At 37.6% G+C, this 17377-nt stretch overlaps 1 protein-coding gene across 1 annotated transcript in view; it reads left to right on the top strand.

Annotated features, from left to right (window-relative positions):
• The window catches only part of LOC121411541 (plexin-A2-like), a 92857-nt gene that overhangs the window by 43650 nt on the left and 31830 nt on the right, over positions 1-17377 (top strand). Inside the window, exons 10-12 of the mRNA XM_041604326.1 lie at positions 10547-10654; positions 12525-12623; positions 13819-13909. Of these exons, the coding sequence (XP_041460260.1) occupies positions 10547-10654; positions 12525-12623; positions 13819-13909 (298 nt within the window). The remainder of the gene's footprint in view (positions 1-10546; positions 10655-12524; positions 12624-13818; positions 13910-17377) is intronic.

Raw genomic sequence — 17377 nt, 5'->3', positions numbered from 1 at the left:
CCTTTTCCCATTCAGCTCAAGAGTTGAGTTACCTAAAAGCTTTTCATAGCTGTAACAGTGTTTATCTGGCTCTTGCACTGGGACTTGCTCAAAGGGTCCTTTTTAACAGAAATTTAATTTCATAAGAATGGTTCATGTATGTAAACGAAAAATGATAACAAATTATAATCACATTATTGAGCTCTTCCAAATCTTTTAATAGGCTTTAAGAGGAGACAAAATGAAAAATCTTTTGAAGAGAGAACTTCCCAAAATCACATTACATGTATATACTAGAAAGAACCAGTAGGCCTACAATGAAAAATGAGATACACATGTAGGTTTGAAAGGGGTAGTTTCACATGATTTATGAAATATTAAAATTCATAATGTAAGAAAGAAACTGAACATAGTTTTTAAGAAGCATTTAGTATCATATATTAAACAAACAAAAGCCCTGATATATCTAGAGCTTTCGATATGGGAATTCAATACCAATATCATAAAAAAGGTCTTCAAAAGAAACTAAACATAGTGTTTAAGAAGCATTTAGTATCATATATTAAACAAACAAAAGCCGTGATATATCTAGAGCTTTCGATATGGGAATTCAATACCAATCCCAGGGGGGCCACTTACATTGACGAGGTGGATACCATGGGCGACCAAAAAAACACGTAAAAAGGATGTCTTTTTCACGATAGGGCACGTTACGTACGTAACGTGATAAGGGTGTCAAAAACACAAAAATAATGAAAAAAGGGTATCTATTTCGCAAGGAAAATTACGTGTTTAGGGTCGAATTTGCGGGGATAATAAAATAAAATTAAAATATTTTAAACAGGATGTCCTTTTTACCCCAATGACTTCGTGTTTAGAGTCCGATTTGCGCGAGGTGTAGAAGGTGGGGTCGTACTAAACCAAATAAGGTAAAACCGACGACCGAAGGACCCCTAACAATAAAACATTCCTGTACTTGTTTAGGGGTTCATTTCAGGGAACATTTGCCAAGAGTATCTTTTGTTTCCAATACTTGTTAAGGGTAAGGTTTCACACGCCAATACTTGTTAAGGGGTGCATTTTCAGAATATTGAAATTACGTGTTTAGGGTGCTTTTCGAGACCCCATGGTCGCGCATGGTATCCACTCGTGAATGGAAGTGCCCCCCCCCCCCCCCCGGATACCAATATCATTAAAAAAGTCTTCAAAAGTATTTCTGAAGAGGGGCCATGCACTCACAAGATTTGAAAGGCCCGCCTGATTGGATACTGAGACATTCTTGTTCAGTTTCCATACAACATATAATTGCTACATGTAATACATGTAAGAAGAAATTACCGTAATTTGTTCTGTCCTGTAGGCCTATGTAGTACATGTACATGTATGTATCGCAGAGCTCTGTCGTCATATAATTAAAGGGGTAGTTCACCCTGAAGTCAAATTCGTGTTCACAAATGAACACTTCAAAGCTAGAGAAATGTGACAGCGAATACCCTTCACAGATGATCAGCAAAAGTTATGAATTCTTACCAACTTTTAGTGTGGGGTGTCACAAGTGACCTGTTACCCTACATGTATTACATCCATGAATTGCATAATTCTCAGAAAATAGAAAATGGCTGCATTTGATCTATCATACAGAGTATGCTGTACTTCTTTTTTTCATACAAAACATGTCATTAAAAAAATATATAAATGTATATGTTATTGATCATGATGAGCCACTAAATTCATTATTTATAGTGTGAAGCCCAATAACAAGTGTATTATAGGGCATATAGGTACAATTTATATTGACATGACTGCATAATGTGACATCACAAAATTCAAATAGAAAAAACATAAATTTACAGGTATTTTTTTTACATAATGTACTTTCTCATGTGCTTTAAATAAGATCAACAGGGGAGCGTTCAATTAAATTCAAATTTTATCATATTAACAGCCCTTATAGCTAATCAAAATCAAGAAAAGATGTCAAGTACATGTACCGTGTTTACACATTGACTCGGCTCGGGTGTTGAATCCGCGAGCCGGGTTGAACACTGCGAAGAAGGGATCAGAGATTGCGTTTATACGTACATATAAAAAGGCGAGTTCAACACGGCTCGCGGATCTCGAACGGAAGAAGAATTATGACGTCGCAAATTACACGCGGGAAATTCACCGCTGGAATCGAATCTTGTCCGAGCGAGCAACAACAATGCCAAAAGTGAAAGCGCGCGCAGTGACCTGGTCAAGAGAGTTCGACACGGCTTTCTGTTTACACACGAAAAAATTGCCGAGTCTGACTCGGCTCGCGGGTTGAAACCTACGATTTTGGCGGATCAAAAAAGCCGTGTCCAACACGGCTCGCAGATCACTCTGATCGCGTTTACACAGCATAAAATTGCCGTGTTGAGCACGGCTCGCGTGTCGAACCCCCGAGCCATGTCACTGTGTAAAGACGGTATACATGTATGGTATTTGAAAAGGTTGATGAAATACTCTCCAGGGTGGGTGTTCCACTTTAATAATCTGAATTTTTGTCTGAGTAGGAGAGTCTAGAGTGAGTATGAGGAGTGATGTGAAGTAGCCGATGATCTCATTATCTAGTACATCTCCAGGGTATATTTTCCCTCTCCCACAAATTTGATGGGTAATGATGATCTGCCTGCCTCCAATACAACTCTATAACCTGTAGGCCCTACAGCTCCATACAGTGTATGTAGGCCTACCTGTACGTACGGGTATTCACTTTAACACGAACATTGGGGATTGATTTCTCTAACATAAGGTATAAGGAGGTGAGAAAATAAGTACTTTTGTCCAAGAGTGGTTATTAATCCGAAATATTCTCTCTTTTTTCCCCTTGGTTGAGCTCTCTAGTCCATGTATGTACCTACCTATACTGTAATATATAAAAATAAAACTAATATATAAAGCTGTGGTGATGTCATGAGGTTGGAAGAAGGGGGGTGTCGGGCTTTCTTAAATGGATGATTCATAGGGCCTGAGGGACATTATTTGATGCATAAACAGTCATTTGGATGTATTTCGTGCATGATGTCTGATGGGGTGATCGATCAGAAAAAATTGCTTAGTCAACTGTTCCTGCTACAGGTTTCTACCTCCTCCTGTTGCCATGTTGGGTATGTTTACAAACATACAGCAAGACAAGCCCATTTACATTTTTGTTTGAATTTCCCATTATGCAATCTCCGGGGGTGGGGGGCACTCTTACACACACGCGACCAAAAACATCTGAAAAGGATAGATTTGGCTGATCATGGCACAGCACGCACATGATGCATTTAAGTTGTAGAAGAAGGCCAAAATCAGGCAAAAAGGGGTATGGTTGTAGGGTAAACACATACTTTTTACGGGGTATAGGCCCTACTCGTTACGGGGACAAAATTGTCAAAAAATGCATGCAAAAATATTTGAGAGGGGTGTAGATTTTACCGATGGATAAAACTTGTTTTATACTATAGGGTGGGTTTGTAAAACCTGAGGTCGCTTGTGAAGACAGCAATAGGAGTTGAGTGGCCCCCCTGGTGGCAATATACCCATTTTATCTCATAATCACTTGGTCTAACACCACTTGTAATAAGTTGAACTACATGTATTTGTATAAAATCAAATTTATATTTGACAAGGACAAGGTGCAAAATGATCATTAGAAGTGGAAATAAGACCATCTGGGCATTATGCTAATGTAATTAAAGTGAAATTAGACCAAGTGTAGTGTAGACTACATGGCAATTAGACCAAATTGATGGTGGACCAAATGACATGTAGGACTGTCCAAATGGGTTTTATTTATTGCCCATGTGGTATAAGACTATTTGAAAGGTTCCTGACAGTTGCTCTGGCAACAATTGCTCTGCTGTAAATTCCACACAGTATTAATCAAATGACCAATTTAAACCCTGGGGTCAACATTATACCCTACCCTAAACCTAAGCCAACATAAAACCCCTTTTGCAACCCTAACCATAACCTTACATCTTAGACAAAATTAAGCCCGGAGCAATTGTCGCAGGTGCAAATGTTGTGTCGCCATTTGAGAAGTAGACCGAAATGCTGCTGATTGGACGCAGGCTGATGGAGAAGCAGCTACATGCACTGTATTGACTGGACAGATGGCTTTTGAGGTGAACCCATGGCAACTGGCCCTCATCTCAAGCCATAATTGATAATCACTTCATTTCAAGACTTGATGATAACAAGTGCATCAAATTTATACCAAGTTCTCTGTCAGTGTTTGGTGGCGCCTGAGCAGCGCTCAAGACTTGATGGAAATATGTCACACACTTTGTTCACCTGCTCGGTCATGGTCCTTTAAATTAAAAGTGAATAAGAAAGATAAATGCATCCTTTGAAAGAACTTTGCACTGTTAACATATTTTCATAGGCTATTTATAGGGTCTTATTGGGCCTTTGAGCAGCTCTGTACATTTTAACTGAGGTCTCATTTTGTCAATATCATGCATCTGTTGTAAATTCACCACTGTTTTGTATCAATTGAGTCCTGGTCCTTGTTAACTTTGATGCAATTCTATTGCTGATGCAGTAAGGGTGTCAATTTAAACGCAGTGTGGTTCGCGGCTTGTGCTAACCTATCATTTTAGGGGAATGCTGTGGCTATCGTCTTTGCTATTACAAGTATGGTGCTGTTACGCTAAATGTAATCTATACTTCTGGTGTGGGGAGAATACAATCACTTGCTGCTGTGCAGCCCACCACCTAAACCCTCCTGTCTTGCTTTCTTTTCTTTTTTTACCAACAACTGCTGTTGTAGATTTTAAAAAAATTAGGACCAAGTCATAGCCAATAAAAGAGAAAATGACTTTAAGGTCAAGTCCACCTCAGGAAAACATTTGATTTGAATAAATAGTGGCAAAGCAAACTAGCATAATGCTGAAAATTTTATCAAAATCGGATGTAAAATAAGAAACCTGTGACTTTTTAGATTTTCGCTTTTTAAAAATATTTTTCACAAAATAGTGATATGCACAAGTCAGTTTCACGCAAATGAATCAGTCGATGATGTTCCTCACTTTATTGTTTGAATCATAAAATATTTCATTTGACAATTAGGACCAACTTGGCTGAACAATATATTAAACAATGCCAATTCCACATGATCAGGGAGGAAATTATTTTCTTTTCACTTGAAAATGGGGAGAAAATTAGAATATTACATATAATAAAATACTCAAGAAATAGTGAGTGGATGGTGTCATCAGTCTCCTAATTTGCATACTGACTAGGATAAGCATAGAACTGTTATGCGAAATTTATTAATGTCATAACTTTCCTATTTTACATCCGATTTGATGAAATTTTCAGTGTTTTTCTTGTTTGATTTTTCTCTTTATTCAAATCAACATTTTTGGGGGTGTGGACTTGTCCTTCAAGACAAAACGATACTTATAGGCTAGGTAGTTAATGCATCAGAAGTACTGCTCATGTTATTAGCATAACAGCAACCTTATGGCCTCTATAGGCATGTATATGAAATTTGGTTTTATGTACGTAACATTCCATCAAGACCTTATATTGCTTGTTTTTTATATTTTTTTTACAGCTGGGTTCAGTTTTAATGAAACACAAATTATAACACAGTATGAAAACCACTCCAACTTTACTACATACATGTATATACTAATGATAGTACATAAGACTTGTATATAGCTCACTTTCCATCTTAACTAGATGCTCAAGGCACTTCAGAGCAAATAAGACAAGAAAAAAATACTACACATTCGAAATGTAACAAGGTATGTGTAAATGATAAATAGTTATCTCCCGAAAAGCTATAATTCTTCTTTGAAGGCTTCCTGTCAATCTATATTATATGTATTTAGGAGGCACTTGTCTGTTTTCAGAAATTCTTTTTATTAAAGAGGTCAACTGAAATACTATGGCCTTGAAATCCTTTCATGTGAAACCAGTTGGGGAAACATATCTGTTACCGTAATTACTTTTATCATCTGTTTTTATCAGTGCTGTGAAGGATGAACTACAGTGAACTACATGTAATACGCATACTGATAGCTATATTTCGGGGAAGGGGGGGCACTCAACTAAAAAGCATGACAAAGTTGTAAATAGGATCCTCGGTAACTAAAACTCAATAGGCAATAGCCTTAGGCTTATTTTTATTCCTCTTCCTTTCCAAAAATACTATTTGAAAGAGTTATGTTTTTTGCAAATGATATCAATGTGGATAGTCGGGGGTTATCGTAAGCATATACAGGGCTCGACACTAGCGGCGGTCCGACGGTCCCAGACCGGTAAAAATCGCTGTTGGGCCAGTAGATTTTCAGAAATTGGAAGATTTACTGGTCCGACATGACCAGTAAAAAATATCATTGTCGGGCCAGTAATTTTTCCAAAAATAGCAAGATTTAAGGGTCCGACATGACCAGTAATAAAAACCATTGTTGGGCCAATAACTTTTCCAGAAATGGTCAAATTCACAGCAAACCATTTCCCCCCGTTAAATTCTGCAATTCACACACAGAATACACACAGAATGAATCGCACATGTTACTAGAGTACTACTAGTATACAGCATGCACAGTGTACATGTAGTCAGCCACACAATCCACATGGTGAATTCTCCACTGGCCGCACGAACGAAGCCTGGCTAAACTCTGGCAGAAACTCTCTCACAGAACTGTCAAAATTCACGGTTCATACTCATGAAAGGCTCTTATAATGTCCATATTTCCTAAAAATTGGAGTAACTCTGTCATCCGTAAGTAAGCAGTAAAAGGGTAAATTTTCACTTCTGTTTGGTTCAAACAGATCGGGTCTCGGGTGGTATTGTCTGAATACATATTAGCCCCACATATGCATTTATGTGTGTGTTGATACACTTGGTTTCTGACTTTCTTTCGTAGCTATTTTAATTGAGCCAAAAAAGAAACAAATTATTTATGATAATAGTTTTAGCTTTCTTCCTCTGTTTTCTTCCTGTTTTCTTTCCTTCTTTCTTTTCAATCTTTCTTTTAATTTTTTTTCTCTATTTCTTTCCTTCCTTCCTTCTTTCCTTCCTTCTTTCCTTCCTTCTTTCCTTCCTTCTTTCCTTCCTTCTTTCCTTCTTTCCTTTCTTTCTTCTTTCTTTCCTTCCTTCCTTCTTTCCTTCCTTCTTTCCTTCCTTCCTTCCTTCTTTCCTTCTTTCCTTCCTTCCTTCTTTCCTTCCTCTCTTTCCTTCCTTCTTTCCTTCTTTCCTTCATTCTTTCCTTCCTTCTTTCCTTCCTTCTTTCCTTCCTTCCTTCCTTCCTTCCTTCTTTCCTTCCTTCCTTCCTTCCTTCTTTCCTCCCTTCTTTCCTTCCTTCTTTCCTTCCTTCTTTCCTTCTTTCCTTCCTTCCATCCTTTCTTTCTTTCCTTCCTTCTTTCCTCCCTTCTTTCCTCCTTCCTTCCTCCCTCCTTCCTTCCATCCTTTCTTCCTTCTTTCCTTCCTTCTTTCCTTCCTTCCATCCTTTCTTCCCTCCTTCTTTTCTTCCTTCCATCCTTTCTTTCTGACTTTCCTTCCTTCTTTCTTTCTTTCCTTCCTTCCTTCCTCCTTCCCTTCCTTCTTTCCTTCCATCCTTTCTTACTTTCCTTCCTTCCTTCTTTCCTTCTTTCCTCCCTTCTTTCCTCCCTCCCTTCCTCCTTCCTTCCTCCTTCCTTCCATCCTTTCTTACTTTCCTTCCTTCCGTCCATCCTTTCTTTCTTTCTTACTTTCCTTCCTTCTTTCCTTCCTTCCTTCTTTCCTTCCTTCTTTCCTTCCATCCTTTCTTTCTGACTTTCCTTCCTTCCTTCTTTCCTTCTTTCTTTCTTTCTTTCTGTCTGTCTTACTCTCTTCGTTTCTGTCTTGCTTTCTTTTTGTCCTTCATTCCTTCGTTTTACGGGGGGGGGGGGGGTCACGAAAGGCTAGAAAAATATACTTGCACCTTTTTTTATGTTTTCTTTACTTTTTGGGACCAGTAGATTTTTAGGTTCAGACCAGTAAAAATTTAAAAAAACTGGGTATCTACTGGTCCGACATGAATAGGTTGGACCAGTAGAAAAAATGGGTTAGTGTGGAGCCCTGGCATATACCTTGAAGTCAGTCACACTGTCTTGAATTATGACGTTAACCTATACAGGCCCTATGTCATTTGAAGATACAGACCTACATAATAATGTCAAGCTGTGAACTAGCAATACATGCCTAACTATCTAGATTGATATTTCATACGAATTCATGTGCATCATTCATTGTGTCAATTCGGCCTGGATTTATGAGCATGATGAAAGTCAATATTCTTGGGGGAATGAATCAAGGGTGGGCTGAAAATCAACATGTTTTGCCCACAAATGTAAAAGGAGAAGAGGGAATCCCTGTTAGGCAAATATTCTGTATTTGATACCCCCTCCACCACCCTCCTCTTCCATGATAAATAAAGCAAATGTGATTGATATGATTAATCGTAGAGACCTTTTGAGACAGTCTCCAGCGATGCTTAGCCTGCCAAGCATGAACCATTTCGAGTGTTTGCCCACACACACACACCCCCATACACAAGACACCCTCACAACCAGCCGAAGACAGAATATTTATGACTTCACAGCAATGGGATGTAGATGCAACAACCAACCCTCTTTGAGTGTATGTGTGTTTGGGTCTTGATCGATGCTGTATTTTCTCGCATTTTAGAGAAAAACGTGTGGTGCTTCTTTTTTCTTCAACTGGATGGGTGTGATAATGAATGTACTGTATGCATGGATTAGAAAGAAGGGAAGGGGAGAAGGTTATGGGGAAGAGAGAAGGGGGGGTGAGAGAAACCAGAGGGGGGGAGCTTTTAATTGAGAGCGGGAGACATACATTGTATGATTATTTTCTCACATAGAGAAAATGGTTTTTACTCTAAACTGGGTTTTTACTGTAACTAGGGTGGGTGTGATAATGAATGTACAGTATGACATGGACAAGAAAGAAATGTAAAAGGGGGAATGTTATGGGGAGAGAACGAGAGAGAAGGGGGACTTGAGAAAGTGGAAGACATACGTACCTTGTATGATTATCACAGATTATCGTCTGTCAAGACCATTTAATAACTTGGATTGGCATAATACACTGATCAAGCTCTGTAGGGGAGATCAAAGAAAAGAGAATAAGGTAAAGCTATGTGGTGAAATCGGGTGTGGTATTTGAGAAGAACCAAAACAAATGGCAGGAGTCAATACAGAAATATATTGTGACATAGAATGTTATAAGGTATTCGTATAGCAAGCATATCCAACTTGAAGGTGCTCAAGGCGCTACTACATTTATAATACCCTGGCTAAAGCTAGTCTCCCGATTCCGGTGCCCACGGTTTTTTTAGGAATTTCCTTCTGCTGGTACAGATTTACCTCACTTGGATGAATTGATATCAAAGTAGATGGAAGCCCACCCCACCCCCCTTTTTTGGGGGGTGGCTGCATTCTAATCCTCATCTATTACTCTTTTTTATTCATCATGATTGTGTAAAGCCAGGCTGACACTTGCACGACTTTTGGCCACGATTTTGTCGTGGCAAGTCGTGCCATTTTGGGGCACGAACTGGGAGGCTCCCGCACTGTTTTACGACTTGTTCACGCATAGTTCACGAATGCGTGCCCGTCAGTGTCCACATTGACACGAACTGGCACGACGAGTTCACGCATAGTTTGCGCATAGTTTACGCACTTCCCTCATTGGCACGACGAGTTTGCGCAATTCGGACGGTGTCGTGCTGAACTATTCGTGAACACGACGTGAGCTGTTCGTGAACCATTCGTGACAGTCGTGGCATGGCGCGCACTGCCACGCACTGGCACGCATCCTCCCGCATCGTCCCGACGAGTTCACGACGAGTTCTTGAACAGTTTGCGCATAGTTCACGACCCGGTGGCTAAATTTTGTCGTGACCAAAATTTTGAACATTTCAAAATTCTCGTCCCGACATGGCACGCAGTCACGACATGTCACGACGTGTTTACGCACACTTCACGCCAGTTCACGACTAGTTTGCGCACTGGCACGACTATGCGTGAAACAAAATCGTGCAAGTGTCAGGCTGGCATAAAGGTGTATTTCAGACAAGCCACTGGATATTTAGATATTTAATCGCATTGACTCCAGTTGGAAGCATGTATTTTTTTAAAATCTTACCTCGAGTGCTGATATTCCACACAAAAGATATTGAGTTGTATTAGTGTTGTGATCTCTCAGGATTAGCTGAGAATCTTTTAAAAGTATTATCCTGCACTTCAATCTCATCATGCACAGATACGGTCAGCCTAGCTTGATATCAGAGTACCTTTTTAGAGTATTATTTCAGAGTATATAAAGCACAACTAATGTTACCCCCAGCCTTAGTTGGAGCTGCCTCTTAATTCTGGCACTCAAGTTTATCCAAGGATGGTCATGCTTGTAATGTTTGAAATATAGTCTCAGGATGATATGTATCCCCCTGGTTCAGCTAATATAAGTAATTTTGTGTATTTATGTCATTTATGTGCAATCATTATAAAAAAAATGGTATTTATGAATATTCCTGTATTTTCTTTCTTGTTTATATTTTAGGAAAATGCGAGTGATCAGTGTCCATTCATCATCACTCCAAATTTATTTGTTCCAGTCGGAAAAGAATTTGGCTTTCCATTACAAGCCAGGAATCTTCCCATAACACAGGTAAGCTTGTCAGTTCCCTCCCCTTTTCTTCAGTTGATGGTTTGTGAAATGGCTGTCAAATTTAAAACTTTTATCCAGCGTATGCAGATATAGGCCATGGCAGGGTGTATTTTGTCTCTCCTGCATACTTGTAGCAGAGTTAGACTATAGGTGGCGCTTTTCCAACGGTGACGGCTGTGGCGGCGGCTTCAACTTCAAATCTTAACCGAAGATAAAGTTTTTGAAATTTTGTCATAACTTTAAAAGTGTAAGGAAATAGTTCATGAAACTTGGCCATAAGGTTAATCAAGTATTACTGAACATCCTCTGCGAATTTCAGGTCACACAACGAGGGTAAAAGGTCATTTAAGGTCAATGAAATTTGGCAATGTGGGGGTATTTGTTGAATAATCATCATAATTCTGAAAGTATATGGATCTAGTCATAAACTTGGACGTAAGGGTTATCAAGTATCACTGAATTTCAGGTAACATGACCAAGGTCAAAGGTCATTTAGGGTCAATGAACTTGGACCATGTTGGGGAATCAACATAAAAAACTTAACCTAAGGTTAAGTTTTTGAAATTTTGTCATAACTTCGAAAGTATATGGACCTAGTTCATGAAACTTGGCCATAAGGGTAATCAAGTATTACTGAACATCCTGCCTGAGTTTCAAGTCACATGACCAAGGTCAAAGGTCATTTAGGGTCAGTGAACCTGGACCAAGTTGGGGTAATTTTTCTGAATTATTTTATAGTAGTTTTCAATGTCAGCACTGCTGCTATATTGAATCGCATAATGCAGATGAGACTGCCAGATGCGCCCCACATGTTTTTTTTAATTCCATTTTGTTAATATCAAGAGTTGCCTTTTGTTGATGTATGCCAAATTATTCTTTTAAAGAATTTTAATTCTTGATGTTTTGTGGTGTTATCAAAATACAGTTCTTGATATCACAAAATACGATTAAAGGAAAAAACGGGCTGGCTACCTTACAGAACGTTCGCATACGCTGACTTAAACACCCTTGGGGTGTTTCATAAAGATTTAAGTATGACTTAGACTCACACCTCAATGACCATTTGCGTGCGATATAAAAGGCATGACCGCATTGGCCAGATCATGCCAAGAGGAAGCGCACTACTGGTATTAATCAAAAGTTTGCGTGTTGCATATCATTTACGCGCCGGCATTTAAGTGCGACTCTAAGTCATACTTAAATGTTTGTTAAACACCCCCTGGCGTGGCAGCCCTTTATGATATATAGCTGACACTTGAGTTAATTCATATTATTGACCCTATACAAAAAACTTTTAATGTGCTTGAATGTAGATGTCAATAAATTAGTGATTGTGAGAGATGAAATTGTAACCTGGCTGGAAAAAGTGCTGTATAGGTTGCGCTTGTGCTGTGATTTTCGATTCCTGTATGACTGGCATAAGGGCATTTGCTCAAGCCTGCGCTACCCAAGTGTTTAGTGCGGGCAAGAGTTATTCCTTCCGCTAGACCGACAGGAATAAGAATTGACATAAACACGTAAATCCTAATGCCCTTCTACCAGCCAGGTGACCACATTCATAATTTTCCCAGATAGATTCCTCTGAAAACCCAACTTGATATTGAAATTTGACATCCAATTTTTCTCATTTATCCTGGGGAGCGTTTCATCAATATTTTCATCCGACAAGTTGTCAGATCTGACATCTTTCCATGATTTTGATTGGCTGGGAGGCATTTTTCCTATGGTAACTGTCGGATAAAATAGGACTTGTCGGATAAAATGTCCGACAAGTCCTTTCATGAAACGCCCCCCTGATTTCCTCCTCATACTCAATTGTAATGATATATATTGGGATATTAATATCTAAATCATTTCTATTTTCATGAAGTTCATAGTTTATGAGTGTGTACTGGAATACGAAGGTAAACAGCATCCTGTTGACGCCGTTGTGGAGTCACCTACACAAGTTAGATGTGAAAATAATGTGGTAAGTACCATGTTTTAAAATGAAAATGCTTTGTCTGAAATATTGTTGTTTTTCTCCCTAATTATTCAAATTCCTTGACATTTTCTGTAATTAAAAGATTGTTCTTAATTGCCAAGATGTGAGTTAAACTTAAAGTGTTTTTTACCTTCATTTGTCTTTGGGTGGATTTGTTTAAGAGATATGATGGAACAGTTGTAGGTATATGTGTTGCCCATATATTTATTCTGAAATATGTTTGAACCCATGGTTAACTTTCAACAGTGGTTTAAATCTGTAGCTTCATGAGGAAGGTAAAAAAATGCCAGAACTTAGTTATTTACAGTGCATTCATCTTGATTTCTCCGCTCTCTTCCCAAGATTCTAGGATAAAGAAAAATATTTTTATCCTTCTCATAGAACATTTTCACCATCTTACCACACTGACACATTACAATCTGTTACCCCCCCCAAAAAAAAAACCCGGAAAACTTTTATTTTTCCATGCTGATCTGCCTACTCCAGACTTATCTTGCATTGGAAATACAAATTAAAGAGCTATGTAATGGCAGAGTGGTTTATCATGTAGTGGTAATCCAGGAAAGTTTCATGATATAGTTGAACAATGAACAGTCCTTGAGAAATCAATTGACATCCATGAGAAATGAAAGCTTCCATTCTACTACTGGAATTACTTTTGTAAATAATTACTTCCTGTAATCCCCCTGATATATCCTCTAGCCTTCCGCTTTGATCGGACGCGGAAAAAGATCATGCCTCGATACAATGATAATCATTCAGTTATTGTGCACATGAAAGTGATACAATTGTATTATCTGTTCAAATAGTAAAGTAGTGAGCATGAAAAGTCATTAGTTCATTGCAACATTGGTCTGGCCTTATGCTTGAATAGTAAATTTGTAATATCTGGAAATTCTATTTTTAGAGAAATTGAAAAATTATACTTGTTTGTATTCTTCTATTACATAAAATTTTATATTCTTTAATACTCCATGCTTTTAAATGTATATTTATTGTCATTGTGATATATTCTTTATATTTCGCCTTTAAATTTTGTAAATCTTTTTTTATTGAAGGTCATTATCATGCATGTGTAGATGATAAATTTATTTAAACTCATTATTCTGTAATGTTTATTCTGTATACTGAAAATTCAATTTGTTTTGTAATTTCATGTCAACTTTTGTCATTATTACAGTATACATACAATGCCCACTCTAAAGAAATCGAGGCCAGCCTATCTGTAAGATGGAACAGATCGAACGTTATTGATGACGATGACATCAAAGGTTAGTAAAAATCTCTCCTGAAAGTAGTGCATCATCATGAACCTTGCCGACATGATTCTGTATATATTTACTTATTTTATATGAAAAGGGGGATGACACAATCGATCACTTCCCCCCTCCCCCCACCCCCTTTTATATTTTTTTCTGCTCGTATCTATGTCAGTTTACTTTTTCTGTTATCAGGTAAAAATTTGGCTTTTATTACACATTTTAGTTGAAAACATTGTCGCGTCCTTTAGAATTTTTGTTTAAATGCTAATTGTAAATTTATGTGTTTCTCCCCCAAAATGGCTTGTGAGGAAGCATTAACACATTTTCTAATTGTTTAAAAGGGGTCATTTTGGTTTGATCAAGACCAAAATATCACAAAACAATATATTCATTTCGAAGAAATTTTTTGTTACCTCTGCCATGGGTCAATGTAAAAAAAATATTAAAAAAAACAATTCTTTGTGAAAGTACATTTATGATGAACGTTACAAAATGCACGTCTTGCTGGAAGCATAAATGTACCTTATCTAATACCCGATTCTTTTTTTTTTCAGGGGGGGGGGGTTCGGAATGATGGCCTGCTTTCATATAGTCTTGTCTCCAGGTTTCATCATGATGTCCTAACTTCTCCTTGTCTTAAGAAGTTTTATTTGTTGAAAATTGTCGTACATATTTTATACATCATTTCATTTTAAATAAAAGATCTCTCCACTTATGAGTTGTTTTTTAATCATTTACTTTCTGCTTACACTGGGTTTTGTGGGTTGGCAGCATCTGATCTGTTTATTCAGGACCTTGTGTTTACAACTCTGAACAGCATTGTGGTTTTGTGCCATGTCATACATGTATGTTGTGAAACACTGATAAATGCAATTTCGACATTACATACTTCCTTTATCAATCACGAGCACTTCTTTCCAAAAGGAACTGAATCCATTTTCTGCCAAATGTGATGTTTTATTTTGGGGAAAATTTTCAGTAACCTAATACTTATGTAGAAAGAATTTTCATTTGGAGAAAAGGTATTGAAAAATGGGCTTTGTTTGTTCCTTTATGCCTATTGCCAAGATTCTGGACATTTTTGTCGATTTTGGGGGGATGTGGTCCAGATTTATGACAATATTGTATCAGGCTTATTTCCTACTTTTGTTTTTTTGTAATGAACTCATATTGCAATGAACAGGAGTTGTGTAACAGAGAGTGCTATTTTTATTTTTATTTTGGATGCATGTCACCCTTAGCCTTCATTTTATTCTTATTTATCTTATTTTCAAGCCCCTGTGTGGTTTTATGTAATTTATTACTTCATGAAGAAAACAAAAATTATCCCATCACACAGCTTTAGTGAACAGATTATTAAATATGGAATTAGCCCGTGTGAAAAAAACGAGTTCTCATTCTGCCTCCTTCGGTGTTAAAGATTCTTGTAGATTAATCGGGAGTGGGCAGATACTTGGTACTTGATAAAGCTTCCATGGTTGTCTGCGGCTAAACCCAGGTTCATTATAACGTGGATATTTTTAAGATATTGTGTGATAGTAACCACAAGTACTCCGTCACCATGACTTGTTAAAAATGTCATACCATTTAAAGGGACTGTTTTACTGTTTGCAAATTCTTTGCAACCAAATTTGTGTTTTTTATTGCTAGATGAAAGAATGTAGTTATATGAATTTCAAAAAATTAACAATTCAAAAATTGTATTGTCTTTATAGTACACATGCAGATGTTCTTCCAAAAAAAAGCAAATTGACTGGAATTAACAGGAATATATAATAGGCAAACACTTAATACTTTTGGAAATGTATGCAATTCTAAGATATTCCATGATAGGCAATTCATCTGATTAAATTTAATGGTCAAGTCCACTCCAGAATTTTTTTTATTTCAATTGACAGAGAAAAATCAAACAAACATAAAGCCAGAAATTTCATCGAAATCGGATGTAAAATAAGAAAGTTATGACATTTTTAAGTTTAGCTTATTTTTCATAAAACAGTTCAATGCGTAAATCAGCGGTATGCAAATGAGAGAGTCAATGATGTCCATCACTCACCCTTTCTTGTTTTTTATTGTTTGAATAATACAATATTTCAATTTTTACAGATTTGACAATAAGGACCAACTTAACTGAACCATAAACTGTTAAAATAATGGTAATTGCACATATTCAGGGAAAAATAAAACTTTGTTTCACTTGACAAGAAGGAGAAAATTAGAATATTTCATATAATAAAATACAAAAGAAATAGTGAGTGGATGACATCATCAGTCTGCCAATTTGCATGTCGACCAGATGTGCATACATGTATAACTGTTTTGTGAAATTGAGCGAAACTTTGAAATGTCATAACTTAATTATTTTACATCCGATTTTGATGAAATTTTCAGTGTTTTGCTTGTTGGATTTTTCTCCTTGTTTTCAAATTAACTTTTTGTTGGGGTGGACTTTTCCTTTAAATTTACAGGAATTGTTTACATTCCTATCAGTCATTCACAATTTTCCCAATGTATTGTATGTGTTTACCATGTGTCAAACTTAATAGTTCCTTTGACCTTGCCAGTGGGTTGTGGATGTGCAAGAGGAAAAAAGGACATGGTCTCATGTTTTGAAAAAGAAAAATAATACCGTGTTTACACATTGACTCGGCTCGCGCGTGTTGAATCCGCGAGCCGGTTGAACACTGCGAAGAAGGGATCAGAGATCGCGTTTATACGTACATAATAAAAAGGCGAGTTCAACACGGCTCGCGTATCTCGAACGGAAGAATTATGACGTCGCAAATTAAAGGCGGGAAATTCACCGCCGGAATCGAATCTTGTCCGTGCGAACAACAACAATGCCAAAAGTGAAAGCGCGCGCAGTGACCTAGGTCAAGAGAGTTCGACACGGCTTTCTGTTTACACACGAAAAATTTGCCGAGTCTGACTCGGCTCGCGGGTTGAAACCTACGATTTTGGAGGATCGAAAAAGCCGTGTTCGACACGGCTCGCGGATCACACTGATCGCGTTTACACAGCATAAAATTGCCGTGTTGAGCACGGCTCGCGTGTCGAACCCCCGAGCCGTGTCCCTGTGTAAACACGGTATATCTGTGGTACCACAATCCATGGATGAGTTTTGAAACCAAGCTACTAGACTGCTAATTTCTGGTGATAATATTCTTTATTGCATTCACACCAATTTGAAAGAAATTTATTTATTCTCCACTATCATGTACTGTTAAAAGTGTACATTGTACACAAAATAATTAATGTAACCCAGATATACATGTAAACCCATGTGGATATTTTATTACTGATGGTGTCATCTGTGTGTGTGTGCTAATGAGCCACCTTTAGGTCTGCATTCTAAAAATTGGACATACATCAGAGAAAATCTTAAAAAATATATTCTGACAACTTGAGTCAAAATGATTAATTTGGAAAACTGGTGATATGTCCTACTGTATGACTCAAGCAACACAGATAGGGATT

Source organism: Lytechinus variegatus, chromosome 3 (genome assembly GCF_018143015.1).
Source record: "Lytechinus variegatus isolate NC3 chromosome 3, Lvar_3.0, whole genome shotgun sequence".
In the NCBI taxonomy this organism is placed as follows: domain Eukaryota; kingdom Metazoa; phylum Echinodermata; class Echinoidea; order Temnopleuroida; family Toxopneustidae; genus Lytechinus; species Lytechinus variegatus.
The sequence above is the reverse complement of the archived record's forward strand: the minus strand, read 5'-3'. Positions and strand labels throughout refer to the sequence as shown.